The 19,232-nt window shown below is 40.3% G+C and overlaps 1 protein-coding gene across 1 annotated transcript in view; it reads right to left on the reverse strand.

Moving 5' to 3' along the window:
• Positions 1-1,941: 1,941 nt before the first annotated feature.
• LOC134205900 (transient receptor potential protein) overlaps positions 1,942-19,232 on the reverse strand; it is a 60,387-nt gene continuing 43,096 nt past the window's right edge. Inside the window, exons 13-15 of the mRNA XM_062681596.1 lie at positions 4,561-4,729; positions 4,140-4,494; positions 1,942-4,069 (exon numbers count right to left, since the gene is read on the reverse strand). Coding sequence (XP_062537580.1) covers positions 3,470-4,069; positions 4,140-4,494; positions 4,561-4,729 — 1,124 coding nt within the window. The 3' untranslated portion in view covers positions 1,942-3,469. The remainder of the gene's footprint in view (positions 4,070-4,139; positions 4,495-4,560; positions 4,730-19,232) is intronic.

The following is a 19,232-nucleotide window of genomic DNA, read 5'->3' on the forward strand; positions in this document are numbered from 1 at the left end:
GGAGGAACTTCCGGAGGAATTCCCGGAGGAACTTCCGGAGGAATTCCTGGGGAACTTCGGAGGAATTCGGAAGAATTCCCGGAGGAACTTCCGGAGGAACTTCCGGAGGAACTTCCCGGAGGAACTTCCGTAGGAACTTCCGGAGGAACTTCCGGAGGAATTCGGAAGAACTTCCGGAGGAATTCCTGGAGGAACTTCCGGAGGAATTCCGGAGGTACCTCGGAGGAATTCAGGAGGAACTTCCGTAGGAACTCCCGAAGGAATTCCCGTAGAAACTTCCGAAAGAATTCAGAGGGTGAACTTCCAGAGGAACTACCAGAGGGATTTCTGGAGGAACTTATTTTATTTGTCTTATTTATTGTGTTTTATTATTTCATTTTCCAAAACCAGCTGGAGTTTGTTTATTTTGATCTTCCTGCGTGATTGGTCGGCGCTATTGCTTTTCTCTCCCCGAACAACTGCATGATTGATAAATTTCTTCCCCATTGTTGGCAATTCCTTTTGTTCTCCGTTTACGATAAATTCTAAAGCAATTGTAAACTGCATAATGATAAAATAATTTCGGCGACACTGACAGCTGACATTCTGGCGGGCTGAATTGCGCAATTTTCTCTCTCAGAGAGTGCTACCAGGTGCTTTTTTAACGGAAAACCTTTCAATCAGATCTTAAAAGCAAACTACGACCGTTACTCGCCCTTTCGATCATAACTCATAAATATTGGAACGAATAGTGAGGAGAGCCAGTGTGGTAGATCCTACTCCTTAACACACCACATCAACTCCTGAACAAACCCAGCGGTACGAGAAGAACTTCTGTTCAACTCTTCACTATTTTGAAGTTAATCTAAAGATCCACAAGAGTCGTTGTCTTGTCCAACATTCCTACTAAGGAATGAAAATTCGTCTAACTCTTATTATATTTTTAAAAAGCATTCCAAAGCTCACGACATGGTATTGTAGAGTCTGACCAATTGGTTCTAACAATAATGGTCGCACTGTGATATTGCGGAATCTGATGCTCATACCGGCACATAATCGACTAACGGTCAAAACTGCAGTGAATCCTCATCAGTGTACGCGCAATCGAAGCAGATGAAAGCCCAAATAAATATTGTTCTGGAGAGAGTAGTTATGCGGAACAGAAGCAAGTGATAAAACCTCTCGTAAATATTCCACAATTTCGTAAAGATTCTACCGGTATGATTACTTATTCACAGATTAAATATATTGAAACTTTCTCAAATAAAGTCATAAGGTGCGTAAATAATGAACGAGTTAGTGACGCACATAAGAGACACGTTATCGATTCCAAGACTTCTGCCTAAATCCAATGACGACGAACCCGCCATGTGATTGATTCTTCGTTGCGGCATCTCTTCGTCGATTTGCATACCCCTTGCTTGCTTATCGTCCGGACGAAAATAAACCCGCATTGAAGCTTTTTTTAGCTGGTGACTTGCTCAGTCGACCAAACATTACCAGCGGACTGAGATTTTCATTAATACAAATGCGATACGATTAATATCGCTTTTCCACAGCGTGACACATTCCCACACAGTAGTGGTCTCGCATTATTGCATGACTCCTTTTTGCAGCACGAATCAAAACCACCCGGATTGGGTGAGGTTCAATCAGCCACCCACGGTACGTTGCATCGAAGTTTTCCAAATCAGGAAGAAAGATGTGCGCTCGATGGCTCGATGGTGCGGCAACGGAATGGAAAACGGCGTGAACTTCAATGAATCGGCAACGCTTATGAGAGACTTAGGGTGGGATTTCGAGATTAGTTCAAATAATCGATGGTGACAACGATGATTGCTCACGTAGGTCGCGGAGAAATCTTTTCACTGATTGTACTTGAATAAAAGTTTGATGAGACAACATTATGGTAGGGGTGCCGAGCGGGATGGGGCTAGTCATCACAAAGCATCAAAGAAATAGTGAAGATCATTGAATTTGTATTCAGTTTATTTATTCGTTAATTGGTGTTTTCAAGGTGGAAATGATAATCGCCAAAATTGACAAAATGACTATTTTGAGTGACGTGAGGTTATTTAAGACTGGAATCAAAATAACGAGTGATAAAGAAAGTCGGTTTCTGTGGAGAAACGTGTAGCCTAATTTGTCTTTATTTGTGAAATTTAAAGTTGCAATGGTTGCTATCTTTAAGGAACAGAAAATGGCTAGGATTTGAAGCATCAATTATGAATGGAAATTATTTAGGCTTGTTTAATGAAATGTAGCCACCTAGTACTATTCCGTTTAATTCCACCACTTTGTAATCTTTACAGAAACGTATTTCATCCTAAGCAATAAGGTCGCCTTCAGTGTATGGTACTTGGCTCGAGCTCAAGTTGTTTTCATGCATGACCACGAGGACATACACAGCCTGATGGCTAAAGCATTTAATGGCCTTTCGGAGGTTTGTATCTGTCAAGCACCTTCAATTATATACTGACAACGATTCGAAATTCCTAGCAGAGGTTAGGGATTAGGGGCCTTCCTTAGCCATACGGTAAGATGCGCGGCTACAAAGCAAGACCATGCTGAAGGTGGCTCGGTTCAATTCCCGGTTTGGTCTAGGAAATTTTCGGGTTGGAAATTTTCTTGACTTCCCTGGACACAAAAGTATCATCGTGTTAGCCTCATGATATACAAATGAAAAAATGCTAACATGGCTTAGAAACCTCGCAGTTATTAATTGTAGAAGTGCTAAGCTGCGAGACGGCAATGTTCCAATGGAGGATGTAATGTCAATAAGAAGAAGAAAAAGGAGTAGAAGTATGGCGATTGTGCGGTGGACTGGTAAAAAATGGGATAAGCATCGTGCACATGGGTGACATTTGACAGTGACGCCGACGGTTGCTCTGAACAATTGTCGGACTTTGACCAACGACAAAGCAAAGCAAAAGAGGTCGACGCCAACTCAGCCTTAAATACCTATGGGAAATAACTGAAAAAAGTAAAAGAGACTGTACGAAAAGTAAGCATATTACTACATAGATAAGAAGAATCCATCCCTTCTAGAAATATATAAACAGCTATTGAAAATTATTCAATTTCAATTATGATTCTGAATCTTAGAAAAATTTGCATTGATGACAAAATCATGGAAATCCGTTGAGAAATAATCAAAATCTAACATTTTTTCGTGGCGGTCACATTTTTCCAAACTTTCAAATTCAGCTCAAATCCGTATCGAAAGTAAAGACGTAGTCCTACGTCAAAACTATGCATTTTTAAGTTCTTGTGTACCGATAACTGAGCACCGCTTTGGAAATTGGTTGATTTTCTCAATATAAATCAACAAATATGTATGTTTGCTGATATAAAAGAAAATCTGATTCTCATCTCAATTGTTGCTTCAAATCCATGGACACTTTTGCTGGTGATTCGGAACTAACTTCCAAAATGTTTGAACAATAGACAACTAATCCAACCGGGAACGTAAAATTCGCTAATCTCTGCCTTACATCCAGCCACCGAGCGTCTTTCCGGAAATTTTCGACTTTCCCTTATCGGAGAAGGTCGGAACTGACGCACTGGGTGGCGGAGAGGTTGGCTTCGATGGTTCCAACCGGGCTGGCGTCGGAGAACGCGAACGGGATCGAGATGTGTCCGACTTGGCCGAACTTGACGGGGAAAGTGTATTATTGCGGAGACTGCCTTTGGCGCTTGGCGTTGCACCTTCCTGGTCTTTCTTGATCGAGCCAGCTTTGCTAACGTCGGCGCTGCTGGGTTTTCCGCTGTCGGTTTTCTTGTCCAACGGCGGACTTATGCTTGGGATGGGAGTTTCAGGGCGTTTGGGCACACTGTCGGCACGGCTGGGCGTGGGGCAGCTGTACTCGCTCATGACATCTTCGGGATCTTCCAGAATTGGTGAGCGAACGCGCACTTTGCTCATATCAATCCGGATGTCCTCTTTGTCATCCTTGAAGGCCGTGCTGATTGTTTCCTCCGAAACCGGTGCCGTTATAACCGTGGGGGTCGATACCGATTCTTTGAGAGGGATTTCCGTTTCCTTGACAGGAGACTTCTTTTCCTGTTGTTTTTCTTCTGTGTCAATGCTCTGAAAATATTACATATTTGATATAAATAATGCTCTTACCATACATGTTTCGTCATCAGTTTTCACTCACATTAATCTTATCCTTCATCTCGACCAGCTTCTTTATCGAGCTTCTTTTAGCCGAGTCTCGTCGTTCATTCTCGAAGCCAATCTCATCAGCCTCTTCGTCTTTGCCCATATCTTTCTTCAACTTCTTCTGCATGAATTTGACGTAGGCCACTCTCGTAACCGGGGTCACCTCCGACAATTTTGGATTGAACTCCACCAGATTGTCCGTATTCATCTCCAGGCCCTGCCGCGAGCCTTCGATGATCTGCTTGCGCAGACTCATCCTGCTGCGGCGCATGATCATTTCCGATGAGTTTCCGATCGGGTCCCGTACCGTGGTGTTCTTGCGGACCAAAGCGTTCCAATCTTCAGGCTTCCTATGAAATGTAAAAAAAAAACAAACATCAAACATGGCTAATGATGAACAGTTATCAGGAACGCACTTCTTTTTGGCACTGGTTCGGCTTCCGATGGCCTTGGCAATGGTGCTGAACACGTCGGCCGGTTTCTCATTTCCGTTCTTGAACGTTTCGTTGAGGATGCCCTCCACGAAGCCGATCTGGAAGTCCTTGAGGATACGACGTTCCATGACGCGCCCTTTCTTACCAGCAACTATGTGTAAAATTATAAGATCGAGGAACAAAATGTTATACAACACAGAAAGATTCACAACGTTCAAAATGATAAATGTGAGATGAGTTTACTTGATGAAAAAATTTATTTATTTTGAGGAAAAATTTACAAATATTTGATGTCATCCTGAACTAGACAGTAGCACCGCACAGCAACTGTTGTCGATAGCAGAAGTTTTTTTTTTAATTCTTTATTTAGGTGTTTTTTTAATTCTAGATTAAGTTCAACAACGGGATAGCAGAAGTGATGCGCGACTATTGTTGAGTCGAATCGGATCCCTTCTGACAACGGCAACTGGGTGGCGGACTCAACAGGGATTGCGGCTATCCAAGTGATGGGCAGGTTCCCTGTGCAAGAAGTAATAGACAGCTCAATCAAGGGTTTCGTAATCGCCAGAAATAACGGAATCTTCGTGTGTAGCTGTTACGCACCCCAAGGTTGACTCTAGACTCTAGAGCAATACACCCGAATTCTGCGTGGCTCTTGGCCGAAAACCGGTAATCATCAGAAGCAATTTCAATGCTTGAGCAGCGGAATAGTGAAGAGCCAGAGGTTACACTTTTTTTTATTGTTTATTGTTTATTATTGCTATAATGATCATCCGACATTGTATGTTTGTCTTAATGAATCTTAACTCTTATCTTATTCTTATTATTGGCATTACATCCCCACACTGGGACAGAGCCGCCTCGCCACTTAGTGTTCATTAAGCACTTCCACAGTTATTAACTGCGAGGTTTCTAAGCCAAGTTACCATTTTTGCATTCGTATATCATGAGGCTAACACGATGATACTTTTATGCCCAGGGAAGTCGAGACAATTTCCAATCCGAAAATTACCTAGACCAGCACCGGGAATCGAACCCAGCCACCCTCAGCATGGTCTTGCTTTGTAGCCGCGCGTCTTACCGCACGGCTAAGGAGGGCCCCCAAATTCACTCTAAAAACTTAAATCTTAACTCTAAAAACCTAATTGTACGATTACTTTGTCAATCGAAGTCAAAATTCGAAAACGACTCGTTGAATACGATCACCATTGATCGAATTGGTTCATTCAGGTCGTAGTCATGGTGTCGTCGAGGCAAACGGAAGAAGGCACTAGAAGGGAACGTATACGCAGGCACATTGATGTCCATAAGCGCCAAAATATTGGGGGCATCCTCTTCTCCAACCAGAACTTAGGCAACAAAAGTCGCTTTCGCGTTTCTCCTACGCTGTCTCAGAGTTTCGACGCCAATCAGTTGACATCTGGCTGCATACGGTGGAAGGTGCGATGGGTCATTCCAAGCCAGAAAACGTAGGGCGAATCTTATGAATTTTCGTTACACCGATTCAAATCTTTCGATCATTGTTGCTTGATACGGATCCCATACCAACGAAGTTGTTTCCAGGATAGGACGGACCAACGCAACGTATAATGACTTCAACGTATATGGGTGACGAAATTATTTAGTGATTTTAGACACAAACTCAAGTTGACGACGAGCTCGCTTGATTACTTCTTCTTGGTGTCCTTTGAACGTCAGCTCGGCATCCAGAACAACTCCAAGATCTCGAACAGAAAAAACACGGTTTAGCGGTTCATCACCGATTACGTAGTTGTGTATGATCGGGCACTTCTTGCGATGGAAACTTATGATGGAACATGACGCTCAAAGTCATGTGACTGGCTCGACATTAGACGAGAAGCCGATCTAAGAGCTCCTGCAGCTTGATGCAATCCGACGGTTGATCGACTACAACATATATTTTCATGTCGTCAGCATATAAAAGGCAGTAGCCTTCACCAATGTACATGACTACATCGTTGAAGATGAGGGAGAAAAGCAACGGCCCAAGATTGCTTCCCTGTGGTACACCAGATCCGTTTGTGAACCAATCCAAAACAGATGAGCCTATTTTTACAGCCAGTTTTCTATCACACAGATAGGATTTGAACCAGCAAACAAGCCGAGAAGAAAAGCCCAATTTTTTGAGTTTTGTTAAAATAATCGTGTGGATTACACGATCAAAAGCAGCCTTCAGATCGGTGTAAACGGAATCGATCTGCTTTCCTCGACCAATATTCCGCAAGCAAAGCGAAGAGAATTCAACTAGATTGGTGGTAACGCTTCGCCCCGGGAAAAAAACCATGTTGTTTTGTGCTGATGTAGTGCCTCACGCGGGAGAATGTGTAGCTCGAAACGATGATTTCCATTAGCTTCGAGCACGCGCATAAGGATGTAATTCCTCGATAATGTTTTATGTCATCTTTAGCATCTTTTTTGTGCACCGGAAACATGAATGATTTTTTCCATAGAGTTGGAAAACAAGATTGTCGCAACGATAAATTGAGAATGTGTTGAAGAGGCGCTATCAAATTGGCCGAGCATTTCTTAAGAATACTGGCAGGCACCCCATCCGGACCGGACCTGGTCGGAATGACATTTTCAATTTAGACAGTGCAATCAACAAGTCTTCAGCAGTGATATAGAATGTATCTGCGTCAATAATCTCACTCGGGATGAAACTCAGCGCAGCCGTTGATTCACTGGTGGCTAGTGGACTGTCGAAAACCGAAGCGAAGAATTCAGCAAACAGCGAGCATTTTTCAGCACATGTCCTTGCAGCACGATGATCCAGATGCATAGCAGAAGGTAGTCCTGTATCCTTTCGCTTGGAATTAACAAAATTCCAGAACTGCTTAGGGTTGCGCTTCAGATTGCGTTGAATTTTTCTTGCGTATCGACGATAGAGCTTGTTAATCAACGATTTGTAACGATAACTGCCGATTTTATAGGTCTTTTTGCTTGACGCTGATCGGAGGGTTCGATATGTACGATGAGCCGCAATTTCGCTTTCTCTTGAGGTTTCTGAGTTCACTGTTAGACCACGGTGGTTTCACAGATGGACATTGCAAAGGTATATAATCGCTGAACACGTGATGGAGAATTTGGGAGAAATTTTCCACGCTATCGTCCACGTTGGTGCTTAGGCATACAGTGGACCAATCAATTTCTGCCAATCTTTGATTCAAAGCATCGTAATTTGCTTCTTTACATAGGGTATCTGTTCCCATATTAATAACAGCCCGTATATTAATCTCAACCGTCGATAAACCAAATAAAAAATCAATTTGATTACAATTTCTCACATCGTATGTACACAATAATGAATAGACCACCTTCTCCAATGTTTAGAATATTATTTAAAATTCCGTTTGAGTAATGTTTTAGTTCACAAGACTCAAATTATTAAAAACAAAATTATAAAACACATTTATTTTCATTTTCCTACCTCTGAACTGTTGATTTGATGCACTGCTCGATTGCTACTAGCAGATTCATCTCATTTCAAGCCGTTGTTTTCCACTCAATTTCAAGCTGAAATAAATGAATCCTTTCAAAATACACTTCACAACACATAGAGCACATCACAGTTTCACTATAAATATAATCATATTTGGAAAACTAACGCGATTTACTATAGTTTGATATAGGTTTATTTCGAACCAAATCTAAATTATCCTTGTCCGTATTCCAAACTGTTTACATGGCTTGCAGTACTCTCAAGGGTTGCCGACCTAGATTTTTATTTCAAAACGCTTGAATGAACTTTCACTGTGAAATTCAACTCCTATGTTTGTAATATAAATTATATCGAAAAGATAAATTATGACAAACATAAAATTGAACTGATAAGATGGAATACTGCAACAAAAACAACAATTTTGTAATTATATTTCAACTCAAATACAAAACATTGAAGAATTCGGCATCACTGCAATCATATTGTTACGTATACACACAAGTAATAGTGTGCGTATTTTATGTTGGAAACAGTATTATTGATATAGGTACAAGCATAGGATTAACTGTTTTTGAATGTTATTGAAATAGGTGCATGGCAGTGATGATGTTTTTTAGCTAAATACTTCTATAATGTGATAATAATTTAATTTTTGAAGTAACCAAATTGTTTTCAATTAAAAATTACGTGACCCGAGCATAATTATTCTCATGTTTCTTGATTATTGGGTGAGAAAACAATGCATTTCATACGCGCATTGTCTTATTGTTATTGATATAGGAACAGATACCCTATAATCGAAAGAAGCGAAGTATAATTCGTCGTCAGCGTTCATAATCTCAGTAGAATTAAAGCAGTCTTTGATAAGCAGACAAAAAGACGGATGAGCCGGATCAGCTGGTACCAATGGATCGACGATGTCTTCCAAAATGAAAAGACCATCTAATGCTTGGTTGACAAGGATAAGATCGAGCGTATTGCTAGCGTAGTTTCAAACCATCATTGATTTGTTCAAATCCAGATGAATACATGTCGTCTAAGAAGATTGTACATGATCGGGATAAAGAGGAACCAGAGCTGTCAATGTAACAATACGGATGGTTTGTCGCTAACCACCGAATGCCAGGTAGATTGTAGTCTCCAAATATGGCTATTTTATCGCCTTCGTTAATCCCCATAGATATCTCTTCAACACAGTTGATATGACGCTGCATAACTAAATAATCCCCGGACTTGTCAGGGGGAATATAGATCCCTCCGATAATCAGTGAGTGGCAACTGAGTTTAACAGAGGTCCAAATGTGTTCTATAGAGTGATCTGTAACTGCCAACAACGACGATGGCAATCGATTATGAACGGCAATAAGCACTCCCCCAGCCCGTTTTTTCCTACTGGTGAGCGCGTTTCGGTCACATCGATAAACAGTATACCTCTCGTCAAACAGCATCCTGGATTCAATAATACTGTCCAGCCACGTTTCAGTTAGAACCACTATGTCGAAGGATGACGCGCTTATGGCAGTGGAAAAGTCGTCCAGTTTACTGGAGGCGCTGGCAAAGCTGGAAGCACTTCCACCAGACAGCGGCGCTACAAACTTGACGCAAATGAGCTGATGAAATCACTAGCGAAGCTTGTGATGTGACTATGACGAGGAAATCGGATCCAATGAATAGTCGGCGGCCAAATTAATTGGATTGAATCTCTTGACAACCATGATTGTAACAACCTGAAGTGAAAAGCGCGAAGTGAGTAGTGAGACAGCTCACTACTCTTTTTTACAGCGAGAAGTGAGAAATGAGAAGTGAGAAGAGAGACGTCTCACTTCTCACTCCTCATTTCTCACTTCTCACTGTAAAAAGTGAGTAGTGCAAAGTGGATAGTGAGACGTCTCACTACTCATTTCGTGCTTCTCACTTTTTACAGTGAGAGGAGAAAAATGAAGAGTGAGAAGTGAGACGTCTCTCTTCTCATTCCTCATTTCTCACTTTTCAAATGAACTATTCGGCCAAATGACCTATTCGGCCAAATGTTTTATTCGACCAAATGACCCTTTCGGCCGAATGACCCTTTCGACCAAATGACCCTTTCAGCCAAATGACACATTCGGCCTAATGACCCTTTCGACCAAATGACCCTTTCGGCCAAACGACCCTTTCGGCGTAATGACTTTTTCGGCCAAATGAACCTTTAGGCCAAACGACCCTTTCGACCAAACGACCCTTTCGGCCAAATGGCTTTCAGCCTAGTGGCATTCGACCATTCGACCAAATGGCTTTCGGTCGAATAGGTTTCGGCCAAATGACCCTTCCCCACCAGGACAGTCATCAAAGTAGTAGACATCATATATCTTGAAGTACGATGTTCCCGGCTGGGATAACGCGCTGAAAACCAATCATTACCATACAGAAAAATCCAGATTAATCCACCTAGCGGTGGTGGTGCCTTTCTCGCATTTAGTTAAGATACCAACCTTATATGGTGTTTATATACCATTTTCTTCATACCTTTTAAACGCAATGACCGATCGTTATCAAATTCAATAGGGATCAACAAGGCTTTGTCTCCTGTCGAATAAAACTTGTTGCGAGAAAATCGGTTAAGGATTACTATACGAAAAGTTGTCTAATGTTTTTTATAGCTTTTGTGCACACACATACACACACACATACACACACACACATACACACATACATACACACGGACAGACAGACAAGTGCTCAGTTTGTCGAGCTGAGTCGATTGGTATATAACACTATGGGTCTCAGAGGCTTCTATAAAAAGTTCGTTTTCGGAGTGAAATGATAGCCTTTCGGTACAACTTCGTTGTATAACGCAGATGAATGTGACGAATTGGGCAAACAGGTGGCACGGCGACTTCCATCCGACACAGTTCCTTTCGGGACACGGATGTTTCAGAAAGTATCTGCATCGCTTCCGTCACGCACTTTCACTATGCTGCCCGGAGTGCTAGGAAGTGGAGGGAGCGTCTGAAAACGTCCTATTGGAAGTTCCAGATTTGAGATCGTACGAAAAGAGATGCCTGATCTGAACCATGGAACATTGTTGGTGAGATGTGTGACGATGGAGCCGTTTTGCATGTCGAAAAGGTAGTATCGCACATTCTAACTGAGTTGCTAAAACTTGGACACCGGCTCAGCGATTACAGAGCGAATTGACAGCAACAGCGACCACCGAGAGACATGGTTGGTTATTGGAAGCTTCCACCACCGGGGACTAACCCGAGTAGATCGTACCGGCTTCGAGTCGTCGGGGCGACATTGAACCGAACGTTAAGGTCCACCCGGAATCTCTGGACCGACTTCAGCACTCGACCGGTCACTCGCTGAAGTGAAAATGGGGTTGAGGATCTGCGTTGATTCGGAAAACACTATAAGAAATTAGTTTTTCCTTTACATAGGAACTCCGTGTCGAAGTGGAATAGATCCGCTGCCGGGGATCATCCGAGTGGTCTGTGACCGAACTGGGAGCTGCATAACTCAACAATGTTCTGAAACTCAGATGTGAATATGTACATTATCTGGAAGATTTTGATTCGAAAAATGTATTGCTTCCCTTCGATGAGACTTGAACTCACGATCCGCAGTCCGCTAGACTGATGCTTTTAACCAACTAAGCTACGAAGGACTTCCGTTGGCCTTCGCAACTTAGCGGCTACTGAATGAGCCCGAGATTCCCAAATGTGGAAGCGTTGGTTTGGGATATGGATTGTGAGTGCTTCGACTATGCGTCCGAAAGATTTACTAAGGTTGTATCGAACAACCATTCTTTCGGCCTTATAGATGTTTTACATGTAGTTAGTAGAACATGCTGAAAATTGAACGGATTCAGTACCACTGGCTCCGCATCGCGCTAGGTTGTATGAGCTCGATCCTAGAAGTCTAGAAGCACTTCCTCGTTCGTTGTGAGATACTAAACTCATTGATCGTTGAGAATTTAGAGAAGGTGTTCGAACGTAATCCTCAAACTCGTTTTATGAATGTGTACTACCGGTACATGACGTTGGAAGTAGCCCCCCCTTTCGTTAACACCAGTCGTGACATCTTCTCCGATTCCCACAGTTCCGATGTAGTTTTTGATACAACCATGAAGCAAGAGATTTATGAAATATCTGTTTCCCATCGTTTGATGGTGATACCTAGAACATTTGCAAACAAGTACCCGCAAGCCGCTAAGTTGCGAAGGTCGACGGAGATCTTTCGTAGTATAGTTGGTTGAATGCACCAGTCTAGCGTACTGAGGGTCGTGGGTTCGAGTCCCATCAAAGGAAACTGGTTACCTCCAATACATTTCTCAAATCAAAACATAATGTATGTACATATTCACATCTGAGTTATCAGAACATTGTAAATTAATATCTCAGTCGGGTGGTTCAATACCAGGAAAATAGGCAATTAACTATTGAAAAGTATGGGCATGTGAGCGCAGAAAGAAGATTTTAGCGTAAACTACGTTTGAAGGCCCTCGCGCAATACAGCGGAACGGCGGCTGAAACGGCAGATAGGACAGTTCACCGGTACTTATTCAAAAGGACGTATGTGATTTTGTAAACAAACATTTGTCGATTTAACCAACCTGATGGCACTCCCACGTAAACCAACACCACCAACAGGTAGCCGAAGGCTTCCCCTATCTGTCTGTGGTAGTGGTGTAGCCAGGGGGGAGGGGTTCTAAACATTTTTTTCTTCGAAAAAAAAAATTCTTCTAATAATTTTGTCTCTGGGGGGGGGGGGGGGGGGGGTTATGTCCAAAACCACCCACGTGGCTACGCCACTGGTCTGTGGTGATGTTTTGCGTGAGAGTGCTATCAGAAATCACATACGTTCTTTTGAATCAGTATCCGAGAGTAACACCATTTCTAGAGTGCTTTGAAAATAGGTCGTATGTGCAAAAGAGAGTTTTTCTTGTATCTATTCTCTTTCGACTATTACGAAACTATACAAAAGTTTACTTCAAATTTCTTGTCAAATATCCAAAGACAATAGCTTGTCTATCATGCTGAAGTGGAAATGTAGCAGAACATGCAAAACTAGCCGATATATTAGCGAAAGAGAGCTAGATCAAAGAGAATCTCTCTTTTGCACATTCGACCTATTCTCAAAGCAATCTAGATTTATTTTTCGTTAAATTTTCCGTTTCCGTCGCCGTTCCGCTGAATTGCGTTTGGGATCGGATACAAGAGGCAGAATGGAAATATCAAAACATTTTGATAGATTTTCAAGATTATTCTATCAATTGATTTGCAAGCTATCCACTAATTGGCTAATTGTACTAACACTATTGGTTATCAACGTCAAGTATCGAAAAAAAAATTTTTTTCATGCCCCGTAAAAATTTTAGTATCAACCAATCTCGTTCATGCATTTCTAACACGGACATCAGATTGATGTAAGATTCGCACCTTTTGGCCCACCACTTCATTTTCTCTGTGCATAAAAAGAGCAGCGTCTTGCGCGCGCATAGCGGACCGCTATGCTGGACCGTGGACCGTTTGGAAGCGATCCCAGTAACAAGGGGCCGTCCAGAAACCACGTGGTCATATATGGGGGGAGGGGGGGGGTTTGGAAAATGACCACGATAAGCCACCAGGGGGGGGGGGTATTGCTCTCGAACCACGTGGTTTTTTTTTACACGAAAAACTTTTGGAGAATACAATAGCGGTGTAAAAAATACAAATCATTAAACGCAAAGCACATCTTAGGGCCGATGCCCACGTAGTCAAAGTAGATGTCAACTCAGCGTTGAAAAGACGTATGTGTGCATCGAAAAAAACCGGTAACGCAGCGTCGGTCATAATATCTGCGTTATTTGATCATCTTAGCCTTAGACCCTTTTTCCATAAAAAAATAAACGAAAAAACAGGTTGCGATTCAGTCTCAGTTTCCACACAAAACAATTGGAAAGGAAAAATCGAAAATATTTATAAAAAATTCCGCCGCGGATGGTTTTTGGCACCACGCCGCCGTCACTTTTGCATCAGTGTACTGCAGCTACAGTTTTGAAAAATGTTCATGTTTTTACAATAATCCAAGAAAAAACTTCAAAAGAATCTCTTGTGGATAATCAGAAAAAATCCAGTAAAGAAATTTCCTGTAAAAACTTTGACATTACTTCATACAATCCTGATAAAGTGCTGGCATTCAGAAGAATTTTTTAACAATTCTCTCTGAAAAATTTTGCTTGGAAATTTTGCTACAAATTGTCAATGAAAAAAAAAAACAAAACATCTCCAGTGTAAATTCCGAAAAATTTTCCTTAAAACTCCGAAAAAAAATGCATGTGAATTCTGTCTGAAAATTCAAAACAGTCCCGTACATATAATTTTCGGTAGAAAAAAATGTTCATACTTTCATATTTTTTTTTACATTCTAATGAATTTCTACGACAAGTTCTTTCGAATCTTCATCAGAAATTCTTCTTCATTTCCAAAAGAAGTTATCCGAACATTTTAAGGAGTGCACTTCAAAATGTTCAGTCTCCAGTTAGCTTTGCGAGCAAAGGCGTAGGGTTGCAAATCCGGAGATGACGAGTTCGATTCTCGTTCCTGTCTAGGATGTTTTCGGGTGGGAAACATTCTCGACACCCTAGGTATAGTGTATCCATCGTACTTGCTACACAAGATATAAAATCGTGCAATGGCTGGCATATATGTAAAAGCTTTCAATTTATAACTGAGGAAATGCTAATAGAATATACTAAGTTGAAAAGCAGACCAACTTCCAGTTGGAATATGGAACCATAGTTGAAGAAGAAGCCTTCCAAATTTTTCCGTTGATTTTTTGTTCTTGGATTTTTTTTAAATTTGGAATTTTGAAACGAAAATTTTTCGGAATACTTTTTTACGCTCTTTGTGAATTCTATCACATTTTTTAAAATTTTACAAGTATTTTTTTATTCGATTTATTATCTTCAAAAAATTCTTTGGATTTTCAAAGAATAAATCTTGAGAATTCTCAAGGTTCATGTTTTTCTAATTTGCACCATAAAATCTTCCAAAATTTCATCGGGAATTCATGCTTCTTTGGGAAGTCATTCTGATTTATTTGTAGGTTCAGCTAAACATTGCTTAGAATCTTTACCATGCAAAGATGCACAGGAAATGATTTAGAAAATTTAAGGAATTTTTACATCAGAATATCTTTAAAATTTTTATTTAATTTTTTGAGGAATTCCTACTGGAAATGCTTCAAAAGTACAACCTTTACAAGTAGGTACTACAAAAGTGCAATTTTTCGTTATTTCTACTTTTAAAAACATCAGAATTTCCTCGGGAATTTCATTATTGGTGTTTCAGATGAACTTTTTTCGATTTTCTACTGGAAAATCTTAGGAATTTCCATCGGAAATATTTTGGTATATTCCGAATAATTTCTTTTGGAAATTAAAGAAAAACTGCTGAAAATGTCTAAGAATTTCTTTTGGAAAACCAAAAAAATTCCATTGCAAATTTAGAAGAATTTTCTTTGAAGATTCGTTAAAGTTGCTCAGGATTTTGAAAAAAAATCTTTAGAGATTCTGTAAAAAAAAGTTAGCTGGATTTTTTTTCTAATTTAAACTGGAAATTCTTCGGAATTTGATGTTTATTGGAATTTTCATCGTAAATATGCATATCGGATCCTTCTACGGATTCTTACAGTTCTCCAAAATTTCTACCGAACATTTTTCGGAACTCTTCCACAGAATTTCGGAAAAGAATGTCGTTGAAATTCTTAAAATTTTTCCGTGGAGACTCCGAAGAATTTCTTGTCAATATTCCGAAGGGTTTCTCTTGCAACTCCAGAATAAGTATTCTTGAAAATCCAGAAGATCTTGGATTTTAAAATTAATCCAAGCAATAAATGTAGGCAATAATCTAGGCTTAAGAAGCCTAGTTTTTATGCTATTGAATAATTAGGATAATTGATCGAAAAATTTAATAATGCACCTAAATGTTCTAAATGCACAAAATTCTAGTCGTGCGTATGAGAAAGGTTATGACATAGAGAGGCTTGCATTTAAAAAAATCAACATGAAATTCTAAATAAAATGCTTTTTGAATTCATAAAAGGGAGATTCCTGCGATATGAAAAAAGTTGCAGTGTTCCAGAAAAAAACACTCCAATTCCTAAAACAATCTAGGTTAAAAAATAGTGTTATAATAACGATTGAAATTGAATTCCAAAACAAATCTCAATCCTTTCAGGACGGATGGGTCATATATGCCCAGCGTTTTAGACTGTCTTTAAAATTACAAAAGAGAGCTAGGCCACCATTTTCTTCAGTAAAATTGTTCATCTAGATATTGGATTTACAGAAAAAAATATATCCGAAACCTTGGGAAGATTTTGATTCAATGGCAAAGGAATATAAAGGATATTGTGTTACGGTTCTGATTAGAATCATAGAATCTTGGCATAATGAAGAGAGTTTTGAGATTCTGAATAAAACCTGTATGCCCTGAGAAAACCCTCTTAATATTGGAAGGTAAACTAATTTGATGATTCTGAAAACAATACTGGAATTTCTACAGGAATGCTACTCAAAAGAAACAACAGTAGGAGGTTTTATTTGCATCTCTAAGATTACATATTAATTTTGTGATTCTCTGATAAACTTTTTGTTGTATAAAGAGTTCAGTTCAGATGCTTCGCTGAGATTGATATCTATAGAATTTCCAGTACCTCCAGTGCTACGGAAGGTCCCAAACACTCTTAGGAATCTATAGCGATATTGAGTGATGAACTTTATAATTATTTAAAAAAAATCACTAATGAAGAAATTTTAAAAAAAATTGAAAAATTTAGGGATATTTTGGAAAATTTCTAAACCATTACAAATTTTTCTCGAAATTTTTATAACATATTCGCGAGTCCACATTTTTTGTATCTTCCTGATGCATCGAAGGTGTGCGAGTTCTAGATATCCTAATACCCGATACACATTACAACATGATAACATCATCAAAATTTTCGAATTCATGAAAATTTATAATTTCCATGCTGTGTTTAGTTTGATTTTGAATCAGTTGAAATTGCCCATCTTCAAAATTGATCGGATGACCCATATGTTTTAGTTACATAAGGTTTTTTTTTTAATTTTTGTACTTGAAAAAAAAAACCACGTGGTCATAGGGGGGGGAGGGGGGGTCTGCCAAATGACCACGATAAGCCACATGGGGGGAGGGGGGTTGAAAATCTTCAAAAATATGACCACGTGGTTTCTGGATGGCCCCCAACGGCTCAGTGGCGTTGGCAGAAGAAAAATTCGCTTCGGCGGTCGTGGCAGCAGCAGTGACGCGTCATGTATGGTCGATACCTCACGGCGCGTGTACCAGTCGGCGTTCGTAGCAACGAATCATCGGATGGCGTTCGCGATGGCTATTAAAATTAATCGGTCCTTCCCATTATACACAGAAGAGAATTTTTGTTTTACTGAAAATGTTCAACAAAGTGAAACCTCATCAAACAATGGTGACCATTGGCGGTGACTGAAAACTCGACGTCAGTAGGAACAGCACTCAAGGGAAATTTGCTCGGATGCTGTTTGTAATTGCAAAGGTGCACAATATACCTCTCTCAGTACCATTACTAAACAAAGAAGAGGGTTAAATTTGCCGTATTTGAATAGGGTAAAATGCTCAATAGTGGACCCCCTAGTAGCGGAATTTTGCTCTTCCTGTCATAGGGAGTAGACATTTTCGACATGATAATTCTGCTTGATATCTAATAACAACCCGAGCAAAGCTTGAGAGCAAATCGATAACTAATTTTGCTGTTGAGAAATCGCCTAATTTTGATAACTCAGGTTGATATCATTTTGCTCGGTTTAACGGTTAAAAGATCAAAATCTACAGCAGAAAAATCTTACTGTGACATCAAATCGAAAACTATTCCTGCTATCGATTAGAGTAAATCGAAAACTAATTTTGATATTGGTTCCGATTGGTTCAGTCATGATGATTCATATTTGAAAACAAATTATGATTTTGATTTGATATCAATATCAAAATATGTTTTCTATATGCTCTCATTATGTTTTCAGACTTTGCTCGGGAAGTTCTGCATCTCCTCTTCACGATACATACATAAAACTCTAAATACACGACGTTATTCGTTGAGATTAAAATTTTAAAGTCTGACTGAATTCGTCCTATAGTAGACCCCCTGGGGGTCCATGATAGGAAATTACTTCCCTATAGTCGACACTTCTTTATTGTGGATCCCCACAAATCAAATGTCTCAAATCAACTATCTTCCGTTCAAAATCAGGAGAACTTTAAATAAATTTCATCTTAAACCAACTCTTTTCCGTTGCAAATGGGGGTTTTGAGATGAACCAATACAGACTTTCTTGAAACGCTTCTTGAAACCTTGTTAAGAATTTACAACCTACAACGATACCGCGGCTTTAAACTTATTGCAGCAGATATTGCCGACAGCTATGACTGATGCTACCATAATTGTCATCAAATTCATTATGTATGTTCCTGTAACACATCCATTGTCTTCCATTCAAAATCTTGATCCTGAAAAGAGCCGGTTTATGCGACTCGATACACATCCGCTGACGATCGTTGCTTCACCACTCGATGCTTTACCACGAGTTACAGAAAATTTACTGTTAGGGACCGGAAATGGGCTTTGAAAGGAATTTCTGCCAGCAGCGGTGGCCGTCGACCGGTCACAAGGCTGGTGTCTGAGGCAAATAGGCAGAAAATCATTAAGCGGCTATTGTCGGTGACAGCAGAATTGTTCAAGTGTAGTTTCTCACATTTCACTTCCCACTTCCCCTTCTCACTTCTCATTCCTCACTTTTCACTTAACACTCGGTTTAAAGATCATTCGGCTTAATGATCTTTCGGCCTTATAATCATTCAGCGTAAAGAAAACCAGCATCTTTTGGCCAAGCAATCACTGCTTCTTCTTCGTGTACTGAGATACTTATTTGCTGCTTCTCTTTTACGATTTTCCACCGTCTTTTTTGTTGTTTCTTAAATTCACTTTGCTAAGCCTTCAGGTTTGTAAAGCGCGCCGCTAACTCCTGCAACAACGAAATAAAGCACTCTCAACAATTCTTAAGGTTCCCCCAAACACACGCGATGCGACAGTCGCGACGCGATTCTAGCGCTTGGCGACAGCGATTCTGTCGCCGTTGGTATGGAAGCGTAAATAGAACATTGCCTGCAGCGACCCAACG

This window comes from Armigeres subalbatus, chromosome 1, assembly GCF_024139115.2.
Source record: "Armigeres subalbatus isolate Guangzhou_Male chromosome 1, GZ_Asu_2, whole genome shotgun sequence".
NCBI lineage: Eukaryota > Metazoa > Arthropoda > Insecta > Diptera > Culicidae > Armigeres > Armigeres subalbatus.